This window comes from Mustela lutreola, chromosome 10, assembly GCF_030435805.1.
Source record: "Mustela lutreola isolate mMusLut2 chromosome 10, mMusLut2.pri, whole genome shotgun sequence".
Taxonomy (NCBI): Eukaryota; Metazoa; Chordata; class Mammalia; order Carnivora; family Mustelidae; genus Mustela; species Mustela lutreola.
The window spans coordinates 73,308,618-73,330,965 of NC_081299.1; the positions used below are offsets into that span (position 1 = coordinate 73,308,618).

Genomic DNA, 22,348 nt, shown 5'->3' on the forward strand with positions numbered 1-22,348 from the left:
TGTTGACACATTTTTTTATACAATATCAGAAATTGACATTCATTAATATCACTACTGATCTCATCAGAGAAGTCTTTACATATTGGGAAACTGTCAGACTTATGGGGGCAGATTGAGTTTTCCAAAATTTTTTATTTTTGCTTGAAAGCTTAACTTTTGTCACCAGCTGCCACAGGATTTCTCAGCCTCGACACTGTTGTTGTTTTGGGCCAGACAACTTGTCATAAGAGGCTGCTTGTACACGTAGGATATTAACCAGTATCCCTGACCTCTAACTAGTAGCATCCCCCCACACACCCCAGTGGTGAGAACTGAAAAATGTGTGCAGACCTTGCCAGATGTCACCTGCTGGGTCAAAACAGCTCCATTTGGGGACCGCTGAGCTACTAGCACTGTCAGTTGTTTTCTGCCAAGGGGCAGGTACACTTTGTTCATTTTGAGAAGATATCGGCCAGATACGCACATTTGAATAACTTCAGTTCTTTGTTCAATGTAGGACTTATTATGGCTTCTGAGGAATATTAACTATGCCTATAATTCTCATCACTCACATTTTCTTAATTTTATAAATATTTTGGTTTTGAACTGCCCTATAGATTATTAAATATTTTTTACTAACTGTTGTTTTGTTAGTGGAACACCAAGGGGAAAGGGTCATATTTCTAGAAAGAGTTAATAGTTACATGCTCTAAATAACAATCTAAAGGAGAATCAGTTTATGTTTATTAAGAAGTACATGGGGTGGGTGGGTGGCTCAGTGGGTTAAAGCCTCTGCCATTGGCTGGGGTTATGATCTCAGGGTCCTGGGATCAAATACCACGTTGGGCTCTCTGCTCAGCAGGGAGCCTGCTTCCCCCTCCCTCTCTGCCTGCCTCTCTGCCTACTTGTGATCTCTTTCTGTCAAATAAGTAAATAAAGTCTTTTAAAAAAAAGAAAGGACTCATTGCTATTGGGATTACAGTTCCTATTCCAATTTGTATTTTTTTAAATTTCTTACTCTAAATTAACTAGACTTATTGACAAGCTATAAGTATTATAGTGAATTTAGAATATTCTACCTAAAAGTATGTATTAGTTTACAAAACGTAGTAATGAGGTTAGAAGAAATCCATACTTCGTGCTGCCTGATTTTCTCATTAACTTACAAAATTCTGCCTCCACCATTCTTACCAATTCACAGTCCCCTGACCCTTGTTTGTTTATGGAACATCAATTTTACAATTGTGTCTCACAAAGACATGTGAAAAAGTTATTATTTGGATAGTTAGTATTTTATATGTAAAAAGCATCACAGGAAAGCAATATAATTCTTTACAGCCCATTTTTATTTGAAAGCTTCAGATAGACCAGTATTCTCTATCTCAGTCAAAGGTGCACAACCCAGGGTCAGCGTTCACTTGTCTTCTTTCCCGGTTTCTGATGGGACCATAGGTGTTTCCTTTCATCAAAAGAGAGAAAACAGAAGGCTCAGTTATCATGGAGTTGAAGAAAGAGATAATGAGTTCAATTTGGACATTATTTCTTAGTCATGTATAAGTAAGTGGAGGTATCCACTAAAAATTGTATTTGTATCTCAAAAAATAGGTCTGAACTAAATTATAGATTTGGGAGTCATCAGCAATAGGTGAGAATTGAAACAAGAGATCGAATGAAATTGCACTTGGAAGACCTAGAATATGAAAGGAGGACCAAATGAAAAAGAAGGGGAGCCAATATGTAGCTCTGGGGTATGCTAACCTTTAAGGAGTAGGCAGAGAGTGAGGAGCGTGACAAGGAGCCTGCGGTAAAAGAATCAGAAGGCAAACCCGATGAGTCCAAGTAGATGGGAAAATAATTTCACTTGTGAAGAAGTTAGCAATTTGAGGATTTAAAACTGTCCCTTAGATTTGTCACTGGGGAGGTCATTAGGGATATTTGAGAAAGTAATGTAATTAGAATCCAAAGGGTCGGGGAGTAACTGAGAAATGAAGTGAAGACCTAGAGGAAAGACCACTCTTGAGATAGAAGTTTGGCTTTAGAAGAAACAAAAAGCATCAGGAAATGTTTCTTTAAGATGACAGACACTTGGGCATATTATATATCTAAAGAGAGCAGGGGTGATGCCTAATACAATAGACTAGAGAAAAATTGTTGGAGCAAGGTCTCAGAAGGCGGTGAGGATGGTGTTCAAAGATAGGAGAAGGAAATACCTCTTTAAAGATGAGGGCAGCAGGGGGCTAGAGATGCAGATAAGCTTTTGTCCAAGCAGGAAATCCAGGGAGCTTACTCTTAGCTTCAGTTTTCTGTATAAAGTGTAAAGCCAGATCCTTTGCAGAAAAGGATTTCAATATAAATATAATTGCCATCACTGTCAAGCATCACATTTTGATTACATTTTTTTTTAACTTCAGTTTTAGGAGTTAAATATCTAAACTAATAATCTAAAGAACATTTTGATATTCATGCTTTTAAAAACATCTGGATCTTGCTCACAATGAATTGTTCTTTCTAAACACAGATCGTTTTTAAGTGAAAAAACTGATCATAATTTTTTGTTTCTGTGGTGTACTGAATTGGGTTTTGTGGGAGGGGAAGAGAGTCTGGAGTATTTTTATTTCTGCCTTTTATTTGAAGGACTTCAGATTTTAGAAGAGAGAAATATTTATGTATAGAAAATCCAATTTCTGAGATATGACCAAAATGAGGGAGAAGGCTAATAGGAAGATTCTGATGGTCATGGATTTGAGTGACAGCCTTAAGTGTTATGGGTATGGAAGCCCAAGTGCTGATGTCACTGCTGAGGAGTCAGTGCAGCATCTCATCTCGGTGATCTTAGTGGACTGAATCATCAAGTTGTGTGTGATAAAGATGGGATTGAGTTGTCTTCATCCGGCTTCTCTCACTAGGAAATACTTGGTTGACTTTATTCATCAAACATACATGTAGAAAAGGGAGAATTACTGTTATGCTAAAATCTGGCACACGTGTATGTTCACCAGTTTCTGCTTTTTCATGGTCTCTTCTTTTCTCCATGTCTTCCTTGCTACTGGCTGCATTTGGATTGTTTCTTTTAGTTGATAGGAGCAAAATTCCTCCCCCAAAGATAAAGGAAGCAAACCCCAATCTATTTTTCTACTTTTATATTGTCTAAGAAAATATTTGTTAGGTGAAAGTAGATACTAAGATACTAAGTAGATACTAAGGTTAGGTTAAAGTAGATACTAAGCTTCTAAAAGAAGCCCAAATAATTTAAGTAAGATTATTTATTTTATTTATTTAAGGATTTTATTTATTTGAGAGAGAGAGAGCATGAGCAGGGAGAAAGGGGCAGAAGGAAAGGGAGAGGGAGAAGCAGACTCCCTGCTGAGCACGGAGCATGAGGGACACAGGGCTCCACATGGGGCTCCATCCCAGAACCCAGAGCTCATGACCTGAGCTGAAGTCAGAAGCTTTACCTACTGAGCTACCCAGGTGCCCCTAAATTAGATCATTTTTATCATACTTAAAAGCCTAAAAGGGAGGGGTCCAGACTCTTAGAGCAATTTTCACTCCACACTGTTATTCAGGGACCTACTTTCCTTCCATATTGTTATTCCGCCTTTCTTTAGGAAGTTGTCCTTAAGTGCTTGGTTGAATTAGAGTCACCACTACTTCTGCCTTCCAGCCTGTTGGGAAGGAAGGAAGTGGAGGGCAAGCAATTTCTTTTAACCAAGAGGCCCAGAACGTACTCATATCACTTCTGCCTTAAGTCCACTGACAAGGACTTAGTAAGTAACATGCCTGTACCTAGCTGCAAGGCTAAAACTCCATGACTCTGGAAAGAATGGAAGAGTGACTTTTAGAGACTGCCCGAGTGGGCTAGCAGATTTAAAACTACTAGCCAGAAATATACTTAAAGATTATGTACACATTGTTTTATTTTGAAATACTAAAACACTTCAAGAGCACAGGAATTAGAAGTTGGCTAACTAGAGAATTTAATGCATGCTTATTCATTAATCAGTTTTTATTCCAGTAGTGGATGTGTAAATTCCCAAAGTTGAGTAACTCTATGGAAATTTTTAATACTGCATCATTTTAATCTTATATTTAAGCAAAATCTTTTCAATGTCTTTGAATCTTACGCACACGAAATGGTAGCAGAGATTGTGCGTTCTCCCACAATCACTTTAATAATTTGTTTATTTTCTGTCGGGGACTCTAATCAGGTAGAGGTGTAAGGAAGCAGAGAACTTCCTCTGAGCTCCGTAGGCACCTCACTATGACCTCGGATCCTCTTTAAATTGGGTCGGCATGGAATCAGAAACTTAGTATATCATCACTCAGGTCATTGAGCCTGAGATTTCTTGGAAATTGAAACATGGTAGAGACAGATACATACATCGGGGTTTTTTTTATTGTTATGAGTTACAAGTTGGCATAAATGATAATAAAACTACTTTTTATAAAGTGACTTAGGCCAGTACATCTAAGTCGGACCATCTTGTAAAATTCAGAAATAATTTTAGGGCCACTGAAATGGGGTTTATTGAGTCTTAAGAGTAAACTGAGTTGTTTTCACTTTGTGTGTGTGTGTGTGTGTGTATGTATCTATAATTTGGTATATGTATCTAGCTAGCTACAGAGAGATCCTAAGAGAATTTGAGAGAACTCTAAGGACTGTCAGAAGGCTTCATGAAAAAATGTTCCTGCCTCGATCTTCATCCTCACTAGAAATGTGCCTTTAATATTTATGAAAATCCCTGAAAATGATGTCTTTGCAATCATTTGTAACTACCGATTGCACAATTTGTATGGCAATAGATAATGTGCTGTGGAGGACACAAATGCATACTGCTTGATCCTTCAAAGAGTTGAGAGAGAACATAATACACATTAAAAAAAAAATACATGAAGCAAGTTCTTCAGATAAAGATGTATATGTAGGGCACCTGGGTGGCTCAGTGGGTTAAAGCCTCTGCCTTCGGCTCAGGTCATGATCTCAGGGCCCTGGGATCGAGCCCTGCATCGGGCTCTCTGCTCAACAGGGAGCCTGCTTCGCCCCCCACCCTCTGCCTGCGTCTCTGCCTACTTGTGATCTCTGTATGTCAAATAAATAAAATCTTAAAAAAAAAAAAAAAAGACGTATATGTAGATATACATAACTGCATCCTAAGAGCTGGATGTTATAAGGCAGTATAGTTCATTTATACCAGTCCAAAGGAGGTAAGAGTAACTTTGGACCAGAATCATTGGAAAGATAGTCTTCTTGTAAACCAGATTGGTGAAGGAAGGCACTTTTAGAGGAAGAAAATGTAATCAGCAAAGGTATTTAGATTTAAGGTATATATCACATGCTTGAGAAACTACAAAACAGGCTAATCTGGTAAACATGGAAGTTACACATAGAGATAAGATAACTAGCATTTCGGGGTCAGAGTATGAAGCATTTCTTAAAGCCAGGATAAAAAGTTCGGATTTTTTTGGTTGAGACATTGGAAACCATTGAAGGTTTCTAGGTAGAGGATGTTAGAAGTGACTCCTTACACTAATCTGGTAACTAACTGTACAGAGCAGGTTGAAGGAATTGAAGGAAGGAGGGCAGGGAGCCCATTAAAAAGTGATTATAAGAACAGACACATGGCATTGTGGGACCCTGATAGAAGCAAGACTGACGAAAGATGGATTGGAAAGATGTTACCTCATCTGATGTTAAGTGAGGGAGAAGAAAGATTCGGAAATGTTCTGAGATCTTTGGTCTGAATTACACGGACAGCATAATCCTTTTGCCGAAGTATTGAGCATGAAGTAATGTTGGAAATTCAAATGAAAATGCATCCTAGGTATTAGAAGATGAGAAGTGATAGATCTGGATGGAGGTAGAGATGTAGACGTCTTTTGCTTAGAAATTATAAAGGAAGCCAATGAAGAAGGAAGTGTGAATAAGCTAAGGAAGGCAATGGGCAAAGAGAAGATCACAGAGATGAATTTCCATACCTGGTGGAAGGACCAAAACATGCCTTCAAAGAAGATAATGATAGTATATTCACAAAGGCACAGAGCACTAACAAAGCCAGAACAGAGAGTGTCCAAAGATATAGATAAGGATCCAGTAGGGGCAGAGATAACAAGAGATTTTCAGAAAGAGGAGGGTGGTCAGATGCCATGGAGGTCAAGGAGAACAAGAAACAACAAAACATCGTATTTGACTATTAGGGAGGTGGGTTGGGGATAGAGACCCACACAGACATAGACACATTCCCCTTATCAATGCCTGCAGTGGACAGTCAACTATGGTAGATTCTCTTACGGCTGTGATTTTATTTCTTCCTCAAAGTACAATCATGTCCTCCTTTCTTAGGGAAGGAAACAAACACAAAATTTAATTTTGGGTTCAGAAATCAAAGCCAAGTTACAGACCTTTTTGCTATATCATGGGGAAGGTCGTTTATAAAAGGAATGGGCAAATTATGGGCCCTGGTCTGCTGTTGTCTTTTGAATATTGCCACAATAAAGAGAATCATTCCACTCTAGCTCCACCCAGCACCAAGTGTAAGGATTTTCTGGTCCTATTTTCATAGATTTTTGGTTTAAAGGGCCCTTTGAGTGTATCTAATTGTATAGATTAGAAATTGAGGTTTGGAGTCCTTAAAGACTTACTTGAAATAAAGTTCAACCTGGTTCCTGAAACTCCAGAGCTTTTACTCAGCTCTTGTGCTCTTTCTACTCTTCCACACCTTCTCTTCTCAGAAGTAACAGGTGGCATTTGTAGATGTCTCACTGGGAGGCAATAAGAGCTCCCAAGTTTGTTCTCTGGCATCTCAGGATCATTTCAAATAGATAAGGCCTACTGTTAAAATGCCTGTGACAGACTGTACGTACTTGAAGAAGTGAAGCTGATTAATTTTAGATTCATAGCCTGTGAGTCTCTTTCCCTTTTAATTAATTCAGTCAGATGCCCTGGACAGGAGGGCACACAAGTCCTCAGTATCTGAGGTCGTTTCTGCGTGGTACAATGAGTTTTGTTTGTTTTATCGAGAAAAGGAGGGAAGACTTCAGTGTATTCCTCCTTTATATTCTTTTCAAATGATTATTTCCTGTAGTATATCTTTAGCCTTGTTTTTATTTAATTTCCTTTGGAAGGGGCCTAGAAAGTACAAATACACAAATTCAACATAAACCAGTACTTATTCTCAAGGACAAATTGTTATCTGACTGGGGGAGGGTTTAATTCATACAGTAAAAGCAAACCAAACTCCCATATACATCAGCATTAAACAAAGATGGGCAAAAAAAAAAAAAAATCAATCTAACTTTCCTTAATGTCTCAAGTATGTTTTTGTAACCCGCCTATCTCTTTAATTTACTAGCTCATCCCACCCACTGCTGCCAGCGTATTTAATAACTTAACCTGTTAAGGTATTTGATAGGTGAGACCTGCGTTTATGCCTCATGTGTGCTGTTTTGTGTCTGTTCCAGACCTTTGATGAATGTGTGGCTGAGGGCGGCTCAGACTGTGCTCCGGAGAAGCTCTGGCTTCAAATCCCGTTCTTCTGTGGCCACAGCTCGGAATGCTGGTAGGGACATAAAGTTAGCTTAAGTTGATAATCTTCTTTATTGTCTCTATAATCTGTGTTTCACAAGTGTGAACATACCGGTCAAGGGCTAGGTATAGGGAAATTAGTGAAAGACCAGACTAAAAATAACATGTAATTAAGTAATAATCTAGTTTTATAGTTACGTTTAAGTGCATTGAAAAGATTCTTCATACATCATATCCTTGACAGTGTTTTCTCAGATGCTGGTTTTTAATTTTGGGTTTGGTTGTTTTTTTTTTTTTTTTTTCATTTTTTGTTATTTTATTTTATTTTATTGTTTGAGAGGGAGTTGAGAGTACAAGCAGGGGGAGGGGCAGAGGGAGAAGCAGGCTCCCTGCTGAGCAGGGCCTAACTCTGGATTCATCCCAGATGCTGAGATCATGACCTGAGCCAAAAGCAGACTCTTAACCAACTGAGCCATCCAGGTGCCTCATAGTTTTTTGGTTTTGATGTTAACATATTTTGCTGTATTCTGGCAGATCTCCTAATTAGAGGCCAGGGATAATTTCATAAAGCTCATTTTCTCCTAAGCTTGTTGTTTTGGCCATTCCTTTTATTTATTTTTTTTATTTATTTTTTTCAAAGATTTTATTTATTTATTTAACAGATAGAGATCACAAGTAGGCAGAGAGAGAGGAGGAAGCAGGCTCCCTGCTGAGAGCCCCATGTGGGGCTCGATCCCAAGATTCTGGGATCATGACCTGAGCTGAAGGCAGAGGCTTTATTTAACCCACTGAGCCACCCAAGAGCCCCTTAGCCATTCATTTTAGATCAAGAAAAGACTTAGTGGGTAAATTAGTCACCTAGTTTTACTGTTAACTGATTTTTTTACTTTGAGAAAAGCCAGGGTTATGGTTGTGGTTTGGTCTGCTAATAAATATTAGATGGAAAATAAAGGTTTTTTTAAATCTTTTAAAAAAAGTTCATTTCCTCAGACTGTGCAGAATTTTCAGTTTTTTTTTAAATGGTACATTTTTATACATATTTATTTGTTCTAATCGTTTTAATAGGAAAAGTAGAAATAGGAACACCTTCAAAGTTGGTGTCTTCCTTAAAACCATGATGAGAAATGCCTTTATTCTTTTGCTCATTATGTGAGACATATTACTGGATCACTGTGGACCTTAAAGGTCCTACTCAATAGATTATATCAGAGCATAATAACAGCACAAGAAGAACTGGAAGCTATAGGAAGAACATCTTCTCAATTTTTAATCATATCTTTAGAGCAGGAATTGGCAGATTACCATCTAGAGAATTTTTATTTATTGGGGGCGCATGGGTGGCTCAGTGGGTTAAGCCTCTGCCTTCGGCTCAGGTCATGATCTCAGAGTTCTGGGATAGAGTCCTGCATCAGGCTCTCTGCTCGGCAGGGAGCCTGCTTCCTCCTCTCTCTCTCTCTCTCTGCCTACTTGTGATCTCTCTCTGTCAAATAAATAAAATCTTAAAAAAAAAAAAAGATTTTTATTTATTTATTGAGAGAGAGGCAGTGAGAGAGAGCATGAGCGAGGAGAAGGTCAGAGGGAGAAGCAGACTCCCCGTGGAGTCTGCTTGGGAGAGTCCCGCATGGGAGCCCCATGCGGGACTCTATCCCAGGACTCCAGGATCATGACCTGAGCCGAAGGCAGTCGGCCAACCAACTGAGCCACCCAGGCGTCCCTATCATCTGTTTTTATAAATAAAGTTTTATTGGAACACAGCCATTTCTATGTATTTACTTATTGTCTATGACTATTTTCACACTGCAAGAGCAAAGTTAAGTATTTGTAACCAAGAACATATGGCCTGCAAAGCCTAAGATATTTACTTTCTAGCACTTTACAGAAAAAGTTTGCCAACCCCTGCCTTAGAGCAATAAAAGGGTATTGTCTTTTGGACTTTAGTGAGATTTTAATTTAACTTCTTTAGTATGTTTCATAGATTCGTAGAACTGGGATGGACCTTCAAAATCAAGTAATTTACTCCCCTGCTCCCGAGACATTAATAAAAGGGCATTAAGGTTTTGGATGGACATTCGTTTATTTTCTCCATAATCTACAGTGTCAGAGGCATTAAAAAAATACGTAGCAGATTTCACAGCCAGGTTTCTAATTCCTTTTCTTTGGATTTAGGAATGTGGGAAGCAGGTGGGCTATGGATCAAGCCAAGTATAACCTAATTAATGAATACTTTCTGGTGGGAGTCACTGAAGAACTTGAAGATTTTATCATGTTGCTGGAGGCAGCTTTGCCCCGGTTTTTCAGGGGCGCTACAGAACTCTACCGGACAGGTATATAAAGGACGGGTTTCTTTTTAAAGCTGTCCTTAACTTTGTTCACAACTTGAAAATTATGTGTGATTTGACATTTCTTGAGTAAAGCCCAAGAAATAATTCCAGAAAGACAGGTATATTATATTGCCTGTTTCTTCTTAGGATTTTTTTTTTCTTTTCTTTTTTTTTTTTTTTAAGATTTTAATTATATATTTGACAAAGATCACAAGCAGGTAGAGAGGGAGGGGAAAGCAGACTCCCTGCCGAGCAGAGGGGAGGGGGCTGATGTGGAGCTCCATCCCAGGATTCTGGGATCATGACCAGAGGCAGAGGCTTAACCCACTGAGCCACCCAGGTGCCCCCCCTTTCTTAGCATTTTCAATACAAAACAGGGCCTGGCACACAGCTGGTGTTCGTTCAATATTTTTTGAGTAAATAAAACATGCATTAGATGATAATTAGAAGGCATTGTAGGACTAGTGGAAAGATACGAGCTGCAGAACCAGCCTTTGTTAGAAATGTGTCATATTAACTAATGCCATATACCAAACATTATGACCATATTGCACCTGAGACCTGTTTAGACCTAATGCTGTTTAGAGTAAGGGTGGGATGGTAAAAATGAGTCCCAGCCATGATAATCAGCAGGTGCTGGGTCTGCCAGGGTAAAGTGTGCTTCAGGGGCCTCGACTGTATGACATAGGTGAGTGGCAGGGCTCTGGTCCAATCTAAATCTGGGATTTTCCCCTGTTCTTTGGTAAGACCCAATATAACAACTCTTCCCAGAATAGGCATATGCCCTAGCTTCTCACCCATGGAGAATGTAGGTTATGGTAAATTAGTATTAAGATTGAAAAGAGATATTTTATCATATTTAAAAAATAAACTGGTAGAGCACCAAGCATTTGATATTAGAACAGCATGTAAGGCGACAGCCTACATTTTACTGAGTGGGGATCCTTAGTTTTCTTATTTGACATCTCATTAAGTCTCTAACAGGTTAAGGATTTACATTATAAAGGAATAAATCACAGTTCTAGTATGATTAGAGCACTAGTCTTGCCTGAATGATATTAATGCGAAACAGTTATGTTACTGTCCTTCAATGTGCCACATTGACTTAATCCATCTCTCCACATAAAGAAGCATCGCTCTTTTGTGTGTTCTCAGAATTATTTACCTTTTCTTTTTTTTCCTTCGTAAGTAGGAAAGAAATCTCATCTTAGGAAAACCACAGAGAAGAAACTCCCAACTAAACAAACCATTGCAAAACTGCAGCAATCTGACATTTGGAAAATGGAGAACGAGTTCTATGAATTTGCCCTGGAGCAGTTCCAGTTCATCAGAGCCCACGCTGTACGGGAAAAAGACGGGGACCTCTACATCCTCGCACAAAACTTTTTCTATGAAAAGATTTACCCTAAGTCGAACTGAGTACAAGGTGTGACTGTTAGGTTCTTGAACTAAAACTTCAACCTTGTCTTCACCTCAGCCCCACAACCCGGGTTGCTGATGGGTGTGAGAGACAGTGTGTGTTGAGCCGAGTTAGGGAGCAGTTAACACCCGGGAAGTAGATGCTGGCTGGTAGGTTTCAGTGGCCTCAGAGGTTTCCGTTTCAGCCTTTTTTTCCTTTTCTTCCTCTTTTTTCTTCTTCTTTTTTCCTGGTTAAATTTTGGTGGGAGTTATAACCTCCTGCCTAGAAAAAGCCTACACATCGTCTAAAATTAACACATAGCGGGTCTAATTGGAGGCTAAATACAATTTCAAACATAAGTTCTGATAGTGTCTTTTGGACAAAACATTTTTTTCCCAGTAACCATGAATGAAGATTAATCCATTTGCTGCTTCCACCTTCACCTGGAGGTTTTGGGTCATACACCTCTACTGAATAGTGTTACTGTTTGGCAGTGTGTGCTTTGTTTTTGTGAATCATGTCTCATGAAACTTATTGGAGTGTTTGATCCTGTTTGCTAAGAATGTTTCTGCCGTAGTTGGAATTGCCCACATTTATGTAGGTCGTTTTAATATTCTTTGAAAAAACTGATCATTAGTGTTAAAAACCAATTTTAAAAGAGTCAAAGCAGTATTTCTGATTCGTGTCTTTCTAGTATCTAAGACTGGGGAGACACTTCAAGGAATGTTGACATTGTCTGGAGTTTCAGTTAAGGCTTCCACACATTCATGTCAGAAAAGTAAGTTTAGTATTTGTTCCTCCATGGGTTATTTGTAGAGCATATACTGACATATTGGTGATTCCATATTATAACTCCATTAGTGAGCTGTGGTATGGGTAGGATTTTCCTACTTCTTCTGTACTTTTACTTGTAGACTATTTTTACTAAGGTGCTTTATAATGTGTTTTAAAGCATTGCATTTACAAAAAAAAGAAAAAAGAAAAGAAAAGAAAGGAAAATGCTGTAAATACCGCATATTTTATGTATTTGGACCAAATGGTTATAAGTTAATTAGGTAAAAGTGGTTTTGCACCAGTTTTATTATGTCAAGTAAAATCATCAGACCTACTGTTCTTGTAGTTCTCAATTAACTTTACTGTTAGACGTCACTGAAATGGACTTCGGTAACCTTTCAATTTTGATACACAGAACATTATTCATAATTGGGGTCAGTAATTCAAGTGGGAAGAGTAGTGGCCAAGGAGTCAGAAAACCTGATTTCTGGTCCTGGCTCTGCCACTTATCAGCTGTGTGATCTTGGGTAAGTCACTTAACCTCTCTTTGCCTCAATTTCCTCATCTTGAAATGAGGAGACTAATATCTGCTGTACCTACCTCACAGGGGTGTTGTGAGGAATAAATGAGACGGCACATGAAAGCACTTTGGAATCTGCTAATGCGCTGTAGAAACGTAAGGGGTGATGGAAACATCGATCACGTACAGTTCCGTACCATTCATTTTTTAACTAAGGGAAAAGTCCACTTCTAAGCTGGTGGAAAAAAACGGTTAATTTTGGTATAAATATGTGTTTGATAAATATCTTCTCTATTTTATCTTCCCTGTTTCAACAATTATGGAAATACGAAACACCTGTGAACTCTTAAAGATACATGAACAGCTGCTTGAGTTCAGAAGGTTCCCTGTTTGAAAAAGACTTCATTAGCTGACTCAGGGCAGGGGAAAATATGCTCTTCAAATTTGAGAGATTGGTCTGTTTTTATTTTACGTTACCGTTCAGAAATGGTAGCTATTTTGTACCTCTGGTTTTTAAGGTATATTTTGCAAAGTTTAATTTCCCTGTACCATCTTAAAGTAACAGATAAAGTATTTTAGGAATATTTTCTAAAAGAATAATCTTTACTATGTTTAATTTAAATAAATACTTTTCCTGAACAAGACCTCACCAAACTAGGTAAATAAACATTTTTAGGTAGGCTGCTTTAATTGTATGGGAGGTGAGGAGGGAGCATGATTTACAAAAAAAAAAAAAAAAAAAAACCACCAAATGTAAAGAAAAGCTGAAGGAAGTTGGCAGAAAGAATCGTTTTAGTACCCACCCCACCCCACCCGCGTAACAGGAAAACATTAAGAGAACATCGACAGGCATACTGTTCTTATTTGGCTTTCATGTGTGTGTGTGTGTATTTATTAACTTTTACGGATATTTATTGAAAATCTATACAAATTATTCCCTCACCCAAAAGGCAAGCACCACTTGAAGGGTGGGGTGTTTGACATTTAATCTGCTAAGGAGCCCCCAGTATGCAGGTTATTCTTGGAGGACATGCTAAAATCTTGAGGTGCATTGGTTCTTAGGAAACGAGAGTACACGTGGTGCCCTACATCATGGGTTCAGTAAACTCTTCCTACAAAGGTCCAGAGGGTAACTCTTCTAGGCGTTGTTGTCTATACAGTCTCTTTCAAACTACTCATCTCTGTCATTTGAACACAAAAGCAGCTATAGACATCACATACATGAGTGAGCACGGCTGATTTCCAATAATACTTTATTACCAAGACAGGTTTGATATGCCAGATAGGGACCATGGGTTGTAGTTTACCAACCCCTGTAATAGATCAGTATATATGGAGACATCATTTTTTAAGTCTATTCTAGTGACCTAAAAGAGTTTATATACTTCTAGAAGCTCCTAACTTCTATCCAAAGAATAGCTTTCTCATTCAGGCGGTCTCTCCCACAGATTCATGAACTTTTATGACTTAGATTGCTTCCAGGTGGGCATGTTTTCTTTCCCAGTTTAACAGTTCATAAGAGAGGCATGTATTCTATCATCTTGTAAGATGGGTTAGGGAGTATCCTTCCTGGAGAGGGAGCAGGGGTTAGATTGAATTCTGTCTGGCCCAGTACAGTCCTGGGAGTCACGAGTGCAGAGTCCTCATGATACCTAACTTTATAATTTAAAAAAACAAAAACAAAAACAAAAACAAGACACACTGAGACAATAATGTATTTTTTAAAAGTGGCAAATGTGGTTTTCTTTTTTCAGCTTTTGCGCTTTTTCAGTATTTTGACCATAGGGATTTTTTTTTATATATATATAATACAAAAGCAAATTAACCACTCTGAATTTTAAAAGATGACGTTATGTGTGTATGTGTGTGTGTGTGTGTGTGTGTATACATATGTTTATTTCCTAAAAGAGGAAAAAGTACTTTTTTTGTTCACCTTGTATCAGCTCCTGTTTTCTAATTGCTGTGAAATGGCAACTGTTGATAAATTATTGTGACTGTTTTAAAATGTAATCAGGAGGATATATTTTGATTTTACGGAGCTTTAATCTGTAAAGTATCACTTAAATATATCGGATAGCAACACTTAAAACATTGCATGGGGCTTACTTTTCTATCATCTGTACCCATTTGTGCAACTTTGAACATATTGGGTGCTTCTGAATTCTTGATGATTGGGCTTAAATTATTGAAAGTCAGAGAACTTAAACTTACTGACTTTTAAACTTTAAATTTTATGTTCTATTCTTAAAATTCAGTTAATGCCTATAATTTGAAATCTGTTGTTGGTCTTTCTCAATACTCTGTCCTATCAAATTCCTAAAATTGTTAGTGCCATCAGTGATTTACAAACAGTATTTTGATATTGCAGATGATTTGCTCATTGTATTTGCATAGTTAGAAAGAAAATAGTTTGTAGACAATTATTCTCTTTTTCTAATAAAATGAAATAAAAATGATTAAAAGCACTAGAGAATTTAAAGGCTGGTTCCCAAGTGCATAAGCTGGTATTTTAATTTATATTCAGATTCCACATAGAGAACATCTGTGTAAGCTATCTCTCTGGGTTTTCCCATTGATCATTCTCAAACACATCTATGGTCCTAGAAGCCTTTATTCTGAGAAGTAGCATGCTATACAGTACTGTAACCTTGTATGAAGTTGGTCTGTAAGAGGCCCAGGTGCTTCTACTTTATGATTTGAAAATTTGCTCTCCATAAATTAGTGCTATTTACTTTGAGAGGATGCAGGGCAATTTCTGCGAAATGTTTGCATCCATTTACCCTATGCAGAATTGCTGTACCCTGCCAACCAGACTGCTGCTCAGGCAGCCTTTTGAAGGAAGAGCATCCCTGTTTCAAATGCACTGCCAATTCAGCTCCTCTGGAGTGGAGCTTACTTTCTGATTTCCCGCAGTGGGAATTTTGGAGATTGAAATAGGCTATCAGTTAGTCAGATTTATCCTATAATTTAAGTTCATGCAGCTTTGTGACCTTTGCAGTACTATTTATAGAAGGACCCTGATGGTGACGATCTCTTTAAAACACATTACTGGTGAGCCTGTGATTTAGACCCACTGGTGCCGTCTATCTGATTTTTTAGACAGCTTCCCCAGCTTTCTGTTGAGAGTCAGTTACATGAGCAGCTCTAAAGCAATGTTGGATGTAATTTTGAGAAACATGGGTTGTCTATTTTGACTTTTATTTTATGAATACTACAGACAGCTACACAGTGCCTTCCCCCCCTCACAGTCCATGTTGGAAGATGCTCACTCCTTCCTCGGTCTCAGCTCTTCCTCTCTTCTCCCTCCTCCCCCATTCACTTGATTCATTTATGCAATACTGTTTCCAACTTGAAACCATTTTGTCACATCTGTTGGAGAGATAATCATTCCTTTTCCTTAACATTCTGCCAGCTTTCTGTTGTTGAAGTGTTTCAGTTGATTACCTGATGCAAATGCTATAAAATAAACACTCAGTGGGAAGGGGAAAAATGGTGTGGTGTCCTGTTTTAATATTTTCTTCCGTAGCCTTGGCACTGACGGACGTTTTCCAAGTGGACTCCGTGTTGAACATCTCAACTATCACTGCCACCAGAAGCGTATGCATCATCCTTGGTCTGTAGTGGTTTTCTGGCTTATTTGTGACATGCAGACAGACTGACATGCCCCTGCCACTTTTTGTTTGGTCCTTCATAATTAGTATTGAAATTTCACATAGAAAATTTACAAAGTATACTTGGGATATATACTTAACTAGAAGAATAAAGGAAGTAAGAAAAGGACTATCAATTTAGAATAAAAAAGAAATGGGGAGTAGTTAACCCGATTAACATTTATTACACAGTGCAGACATGCTCGTAATGTTTTTACAGAATACACATTTTTAATGATTGGGTTTTTTTTTTCACCACTAACAGAGAAACTCTCAATTGCATACATTGCCACTTCCCAGCTCACTGTTCCTAGCAAATAATTGATTCTTTTTATGTTATTCATCACAATACTATCAATATATCAGTCCCTGGTGAACTTTCTTAACAGGATTTGGTCTGTACCCGCATAGCATGGATTTGAGAGTCAGAAGGGCCTGCATTTAGCAGTGTGACTTTAGTGAATGGAGAGCACAGTGTTGTGAAGGTTGGACATCATGGATACAAAGTGCTGTCCTGGGGCAGACTAATTACTAGCGGCTTTTATACACTTTTATACAGCTTTTAGAATATTGTTAGGAAGCTAGCCTGCCCTTCTGACCCTGCAAAGCACTAGTCGTGTCACTTTATAGAAGATCTTTTTATAAATATTTTCAAATGCCACTGAATTTTTACTTCTCACCAACAAGTTGTTATTGCAATGCCCCCTTGTGTGCCTAGAACGCAGATAACCTTGGTTCTGATACCTACTCTTGTCTCTACAGATTTCCTATGAGAAAGGCAGGAGATGGGAGGTGCGAATTGTGCTAAAGGAGACCAGACTTGTATATTCCAGAAAGCGTCTGTGTCCACATACTCTGTTTGAACAGTGTACCCTGCCGAGAAGTACTTGTGTAAAGCTCAGGAAACCTGGACTAAAATGATTGGCCCTCTTTCAATGGCGGGGGAGAGGGCTATATTCTGAAAAACAAACTTAATATGCAGTGATTATCGCCTAAACCTTCACCATTCTCCCTGTGAGATCCCTCACATTCTCACGTTCTCACTGTACTCTGATCATTCCTTTTTTTTTTTTTTTTAATAAAACAAGCTAGTGAGTTTTTGTTGTTGTTGTTGTTTTTTTTAAGTAATCTCTGTGCCCAATGTGGGGCTTGAACTCACGACCCCAAGGTCAAGAGTCACATGCTCTGCCGACTGAGCCAGGCACCCTGTCACTATTTTTTAAAGCGGCAGTTAAGCTCTTGGAGCCTTCTCTCGAGTAACAAATACAGAAATGCACATCCCAGATCACTGTCCCTTTGTTTTCTCCGAAGGCATCTCCCCACCCACTCTTTTCCTTGTCTTCTTTACGGCCCTGTCTCAGCTTTGTTAGCACAGAGCACAGGTGTGCCCCGTGCAAGCAATAGCAGCGGCACCAACAAAGGGGACTTCAGTGTGCAAGTTTTCCCCCTTTCTACTCCTGGAATGAGCAAGCAAGGAAAAATTAAAGGCTGTTCTCTTTACGGTTTGCTCTGTTTCTTCTAGTAGCATGAAACTAAACACAGCTTTAAAAATATTCCAAGGGCATAGATGAGGTATAATGGACTTTTCGATGATGTAGTTACCACTTACAGGAAAAATGTTGAGTTTGTTGTTGCTGCTGCCTTTGACCTGTGTCATTTTATGAGAAAGAATAAAGTCCCTCGAATAGATGGCTTTTTGGTTTGAAAACAAGGACTGTGGGATTCACAAGAAAATGACCCCTAAGGGTTATTCCTTCCTTCCCACCTTTTGGCCCTGTGTTTATTCACATGACCAGCTTGGTGAGACTACATGCCCTTTTTTGGGAAAAACTTGATGTCCTTACTGAGAGGTCTCAGACTTCACTTGATCTCTCGTGTTCTGGTAAGACCCAGTGCCTCCCTCCTCTTCCCCACAGCCTTTCACCAAATCACCATGCATGTGTGTTGCTTCTGCAGACTCTTGGAGCAGGACAACCAAAAGTCACGTTTGAAAGCTGCAGCTATGAAATAGCTCTCTGGCTGTGAAAAAGAGCTAGTTTTTTAGGAGTTAGAAAATGGGCTCTGAAACACCCCCACTTCCTAGCTATCCAACCTTGGACAAATCAACGTCTCTGAGGCCGAGTTTCCTCATCTGTAAAACAGTTTTGTGTATGCACTTAACTTAATACTTAGTTCCTGTTAGAGTAAGCACGGAAGAATTGCTCATGTTATCTCCGGGGGTGAAGATGGAAGAAAAAGGTGAGCACTCACTTATTTGAACACACTGTGTGGAGGCGTTTATGCGCCCAGTCATTCATTAACGTGCTGGGTGTGAGGAATAGGAAAGACGGACAAAAGAAGCTGGGCCTCTTTTTTTGTTGAGAAGAAAGGAGGCCATGAAGCAGTGAAGAGCAGTGACCAAAAATCTTTCCTACCTTCCTGGTAAACCACCTATTTTTTTTATTGTTAAAGATTCTTTTTTTTTTTTTTTTTTTTTTTAAGATTTTATTTATTTATTTGTCAGAGAGAGAGAGATTGACCACAAGTGGGCAGAGAGGCAAGCAGAGAGAGAGGAGAAGCAGTCTCCCCACTGAGTGAAGAGCCCGATGCGGGGCTCCATCCCAGGACCCCAGGATCAAGACCCGAGCTGAAGGCAGAGGCTTTAACCCACTGAGCCACCCAGGCCCCCCTATTGTTAAAGATTCTTAACCCCACCTCTCAGACCTTTTAATTTAATACACCTCGCAGCTCATCTCTTAGTTTTAACCTTGCAATAGCAGAAACACCAACCTAGCTGGGGTAATCAAGTTCTAGACGCCTGGGACCCATTAATTTGCCCCAAAATGTAAACCTCCATATTCATCCATTGATAGGCTTAATTTCATGACAAATGAATCTGTCCTCCCACTTCTCTAGACATCTAACTGGGCTCATAGGTTAAAATGATAAGCTTTTTACTGTGAGAGGCAATGCTAACATTCAGATATAATTTTCAATATATTTTAACTCCAAAATCAGTAAAACAATAAATACAAAGCAATACACTTCATCCGAATCTTATAATTGGATTGTGTTCTCAGAATTCATGATAAACTGGTTGTTTGAAACCCATGTAGAACCAATATACATGTGGGCCCAACCCACGAAAGTTGGTTTAAGCATTCAGAAACATACTAGGGCGGAGGATGCTAAGAGCTCTGCCCTTCCGGTTTTTCTGCTGTTTCCCCCAAGGAGACTTTTTTTAGTATTGAATCCTAGAGTTAAACAGTTTATATTTTAACCCGTGGGTGGTGGGCGTTGTAAGGAGAGGATCATCACGTTTGAGTTTTCAAAAGCTACGTGCAGCGGTGTAGAGAATGGGCTCCCGGGCTGAAAGGTGAGAGACAAAAACCTCTGAGGAGGCTTCTGCAGTCGACAGGGAAGCGGTTATATCTCAGGGTCAGAAACGCCAATGTTTGGGGACAGATGGGAAGTGACATTTGGGTTTGCAAAGCACTGCATCTGTACAGATGCCTGACTTGCCTTTGCCCCAGTTAAGCAATGATGACTATTTTCCAAGTGAACTTTGTAAAACAGGCTAGTGTTCGCCCAGAACACTAGGATCACAGAGACAGAACTCACTTGTCTTGTCAAATATTTGGTTCCCATGCCTGTTTTTGCTCACCTTGACCTGGGTGAGAGTGTGGCCAAGAACCTCCCCAAAACTTTGCTAATGCCCTATGGCATCTGGTGCAACACACCGATTGACTTTAGCCTTGGCCTTATCTCTGTGATCTTCCTCAACCCAAAGCCTCAAAATTATTAGTCATGCCTGGAAACATTTCTTTCCCATCATTAGTACTGAGAAGTTAAAGGGAAAGAGAAGAAGCAAAGTTGGATCAATTTTTGTTTTAGAGTTGCAGTCAAACTTTCAGTACCTGGATGACTAGAGCTGTCTGCCTGTCAGTGACACTGGGGAAGAGCACTGGGCGCTCTGGAGCAATAACTGACCTGGCACTAAGGTTTTACTGCTAAACCCTCCCTGCCCTCCCAGCAAACCGGCTACATACAAGAAGTACTGGGACTCTAAGAATGTTACAAAATTTCTAGCTGTGCAGTCATTCCCTGGGGCTCTGCAATCCTCTGTGAGGCTGGGAGTCAGGCAGATCCAAGGGTGATTATCACAGGATTCTAGAATCACAGTTTGGTTCTTTCTTTCTCCTCCTCCCTCTCTTCCTTCTTTCCAAGGTAATTTTCAATCTCTTAGTAGAACCTTAACACTAAAGAAACTGACATTTGGTCACCTAATTTGATTTTTTTTTAAGATTGTGCCTTCCTAAAATAGCAAATTAAAGCTTTCTCCTGTATCTAATTGAGTGTTAAAATCTGGCATGTGTAGACCTCCAGTCCCCAAGTGATCTGGCTTCTGAACTTTGATTCTCCCAAATGTGAACCATTTTGACCAAAATCGGAGATTTATTTAAAGTGCAGCAGTAACATTTAATTTGCAGCCCTTTTACTGATTCTGGGGGTCCCCTTAATAACACAGCTGGGTTGAGAGGTGAAAACCTTGTAGAGTCTTTGCAGAGTGTTGTGTATTAGAAATTATTGTTTTTAAGCTTCTCTCAAAACTGATTGTCTGAAGTTAAACACCGTTTCTAAGGAACAGCTCCCCAGCAATGCCATTTGAAGTGGCCAGTGCCTCTCTGAAAATGGCTGACTGGAAATGAGTGACATTTTATTCCACCAAGAGTATTCAGAGACTCCCCAGCCCCCCCTTTAAAAGCAATTTAAATTCTCCGGTGGATCTGTAATTAGGTCTCTTGGCACAGCATGGTTATCTGATCAGACTGTCATGCCCATAAACAGTAAAAATTCAGGATGTTGATTCATATGTGTTTTTAGAGGAGGCCGGGGGCTCGAAACTTTCTTCTTGCTCTTTCTCACTCGTACTGTTTGCCTCCGTCTTTGTCTCATATGGGGGCTTTTCAAATAAAACCTTCAACACAAACAATGTTTAAAAAGTGGGCCAGTTATATTTTGCTTCTCTATTTCTACCATGCTAATGGCTCCCTTCTTGATCATTTAAACACTGATCCAAATCCAGATGGAATTAGATACCCCATCCTGCAGTCAGACAGTCTGTAATGTTTGATACAGATCTTCTGAGTGGACAAGATGCGGTTAGATTGGCCTCTCTGGGAGCCAACGCTATTCATTCTGTAAGAAAGTTATCCTGGAGGCCTGAGGACTGCCAAGAGCAAAGTGGAAACAGAGCCCAGCCTTTTCTTCTTATCAAGATCCGCAGTTGGTTCCACATTAAGCAGTGGAGTGCTGGATGGTAAAAGGATTTGAATAATGAATCGGATCAGAGGCCAAGAAGGAGGTCCCTGCCACCCACGATTGAAATATGAATTTCATGTGTTGTAACTTTATTACCATTTTTTTTGTTTTAATATATGACAGAGACAAAAATCACTGGCGTCCAGTTAGTGGCTATTTATAGACCTTTTTTTCAATCTAATTAATATTTAATGAGCCGTGCTATGTACCAAGGGCTCCACATCAAACCTCCCTCTGCACTATAAACTTTAACCCTTAGCATAATCCCCATATTGAATCCTTTACAATTATATAGGATGTGATACTTTGCAAGGCACTGTCACATTTATCTTCTCATACTGTCCCCTGAGAGGTGGCTGGCCTTAGCCTCATTTACAGTTGAGGAAACGGAACAGCTAGGAAGATGGAAGGTTGGCTAGGCTGGCCCTCAGGATTCCAGGCCCACCAAACAGCGAAGCTCCTCTCACTGTGTTACCGTCTCTCTGTGAACAAAGGCTCCTTTACACATTCACTGTCACAGTGGGTCTCTAAGTGCAGTCCCGTCCCTGGATCAACAGCATCAGCATCAGCTGGGAAATTGTTGAAAAGCAATTTCTCAGGCCCCAGACCTTCTGAGTAGAGCCGGCAAGCTCTGTGGTAACGAGCCCTCCATGAGGTTCTGACACGGACAAGTTCACGAGCCACGAAGCTAGAGCGCCAGTCTAGGGAGACGATGACAAAGCCCTCTTGTGACAAGGAAGCTATGAGCTAGGATTCGAACCCAGGTCCGTCCAGCCCCACCGCCATGTGTGTTCTGTGTGGGATCCTTACTATCATCTCTCTTAGATTTTCCACTTAGGTAGATTCCTTTCTGAACTATTCCTTGGGGGAGAGGAGAAAAGG

The 22,348-nt window shown here is 39.5% G+C and overlaps 1 protein-coding gene across 3 annotated transcripts in view; it reads left to right on the forward strand.

The window, feature by feature from the left end:
* HS2ST1 (heparan sulfate 2-O-sulfotransferase 1) overlaps window positions 1–16,005 on the forward strand; it is a 174,026-nt gene extending 158,021 nt beyond the window's left edge. For 2 of the 3 annotated variants that reach the window (XM_059138494.1, XM_059138496.1), the window contains exons 5-7: window positions 7,438–7,535; window positions 9,668–9,825; window positions 11,012–16,005. In XM_059138494.1, the coding sequence (XP_058994477.1) occupies window positions 7,438–7,535; window positions 9,668–9,825; window positions 11,012–11,241 (486 nt within the window). In that variant the 3' untranslated portion in view covers window positions 11,242–16,005. The remainder of the gene's footprint in view (window positions 1–7,437; window positions 7,536–9,667; window positions 9,826–11,011) is intronic. The other variant, XM_059138495.1, reaches the window with a different exon arrangement.
* Window positions 16,006–22,348: the final 6,343 nt, after the last annotated feature.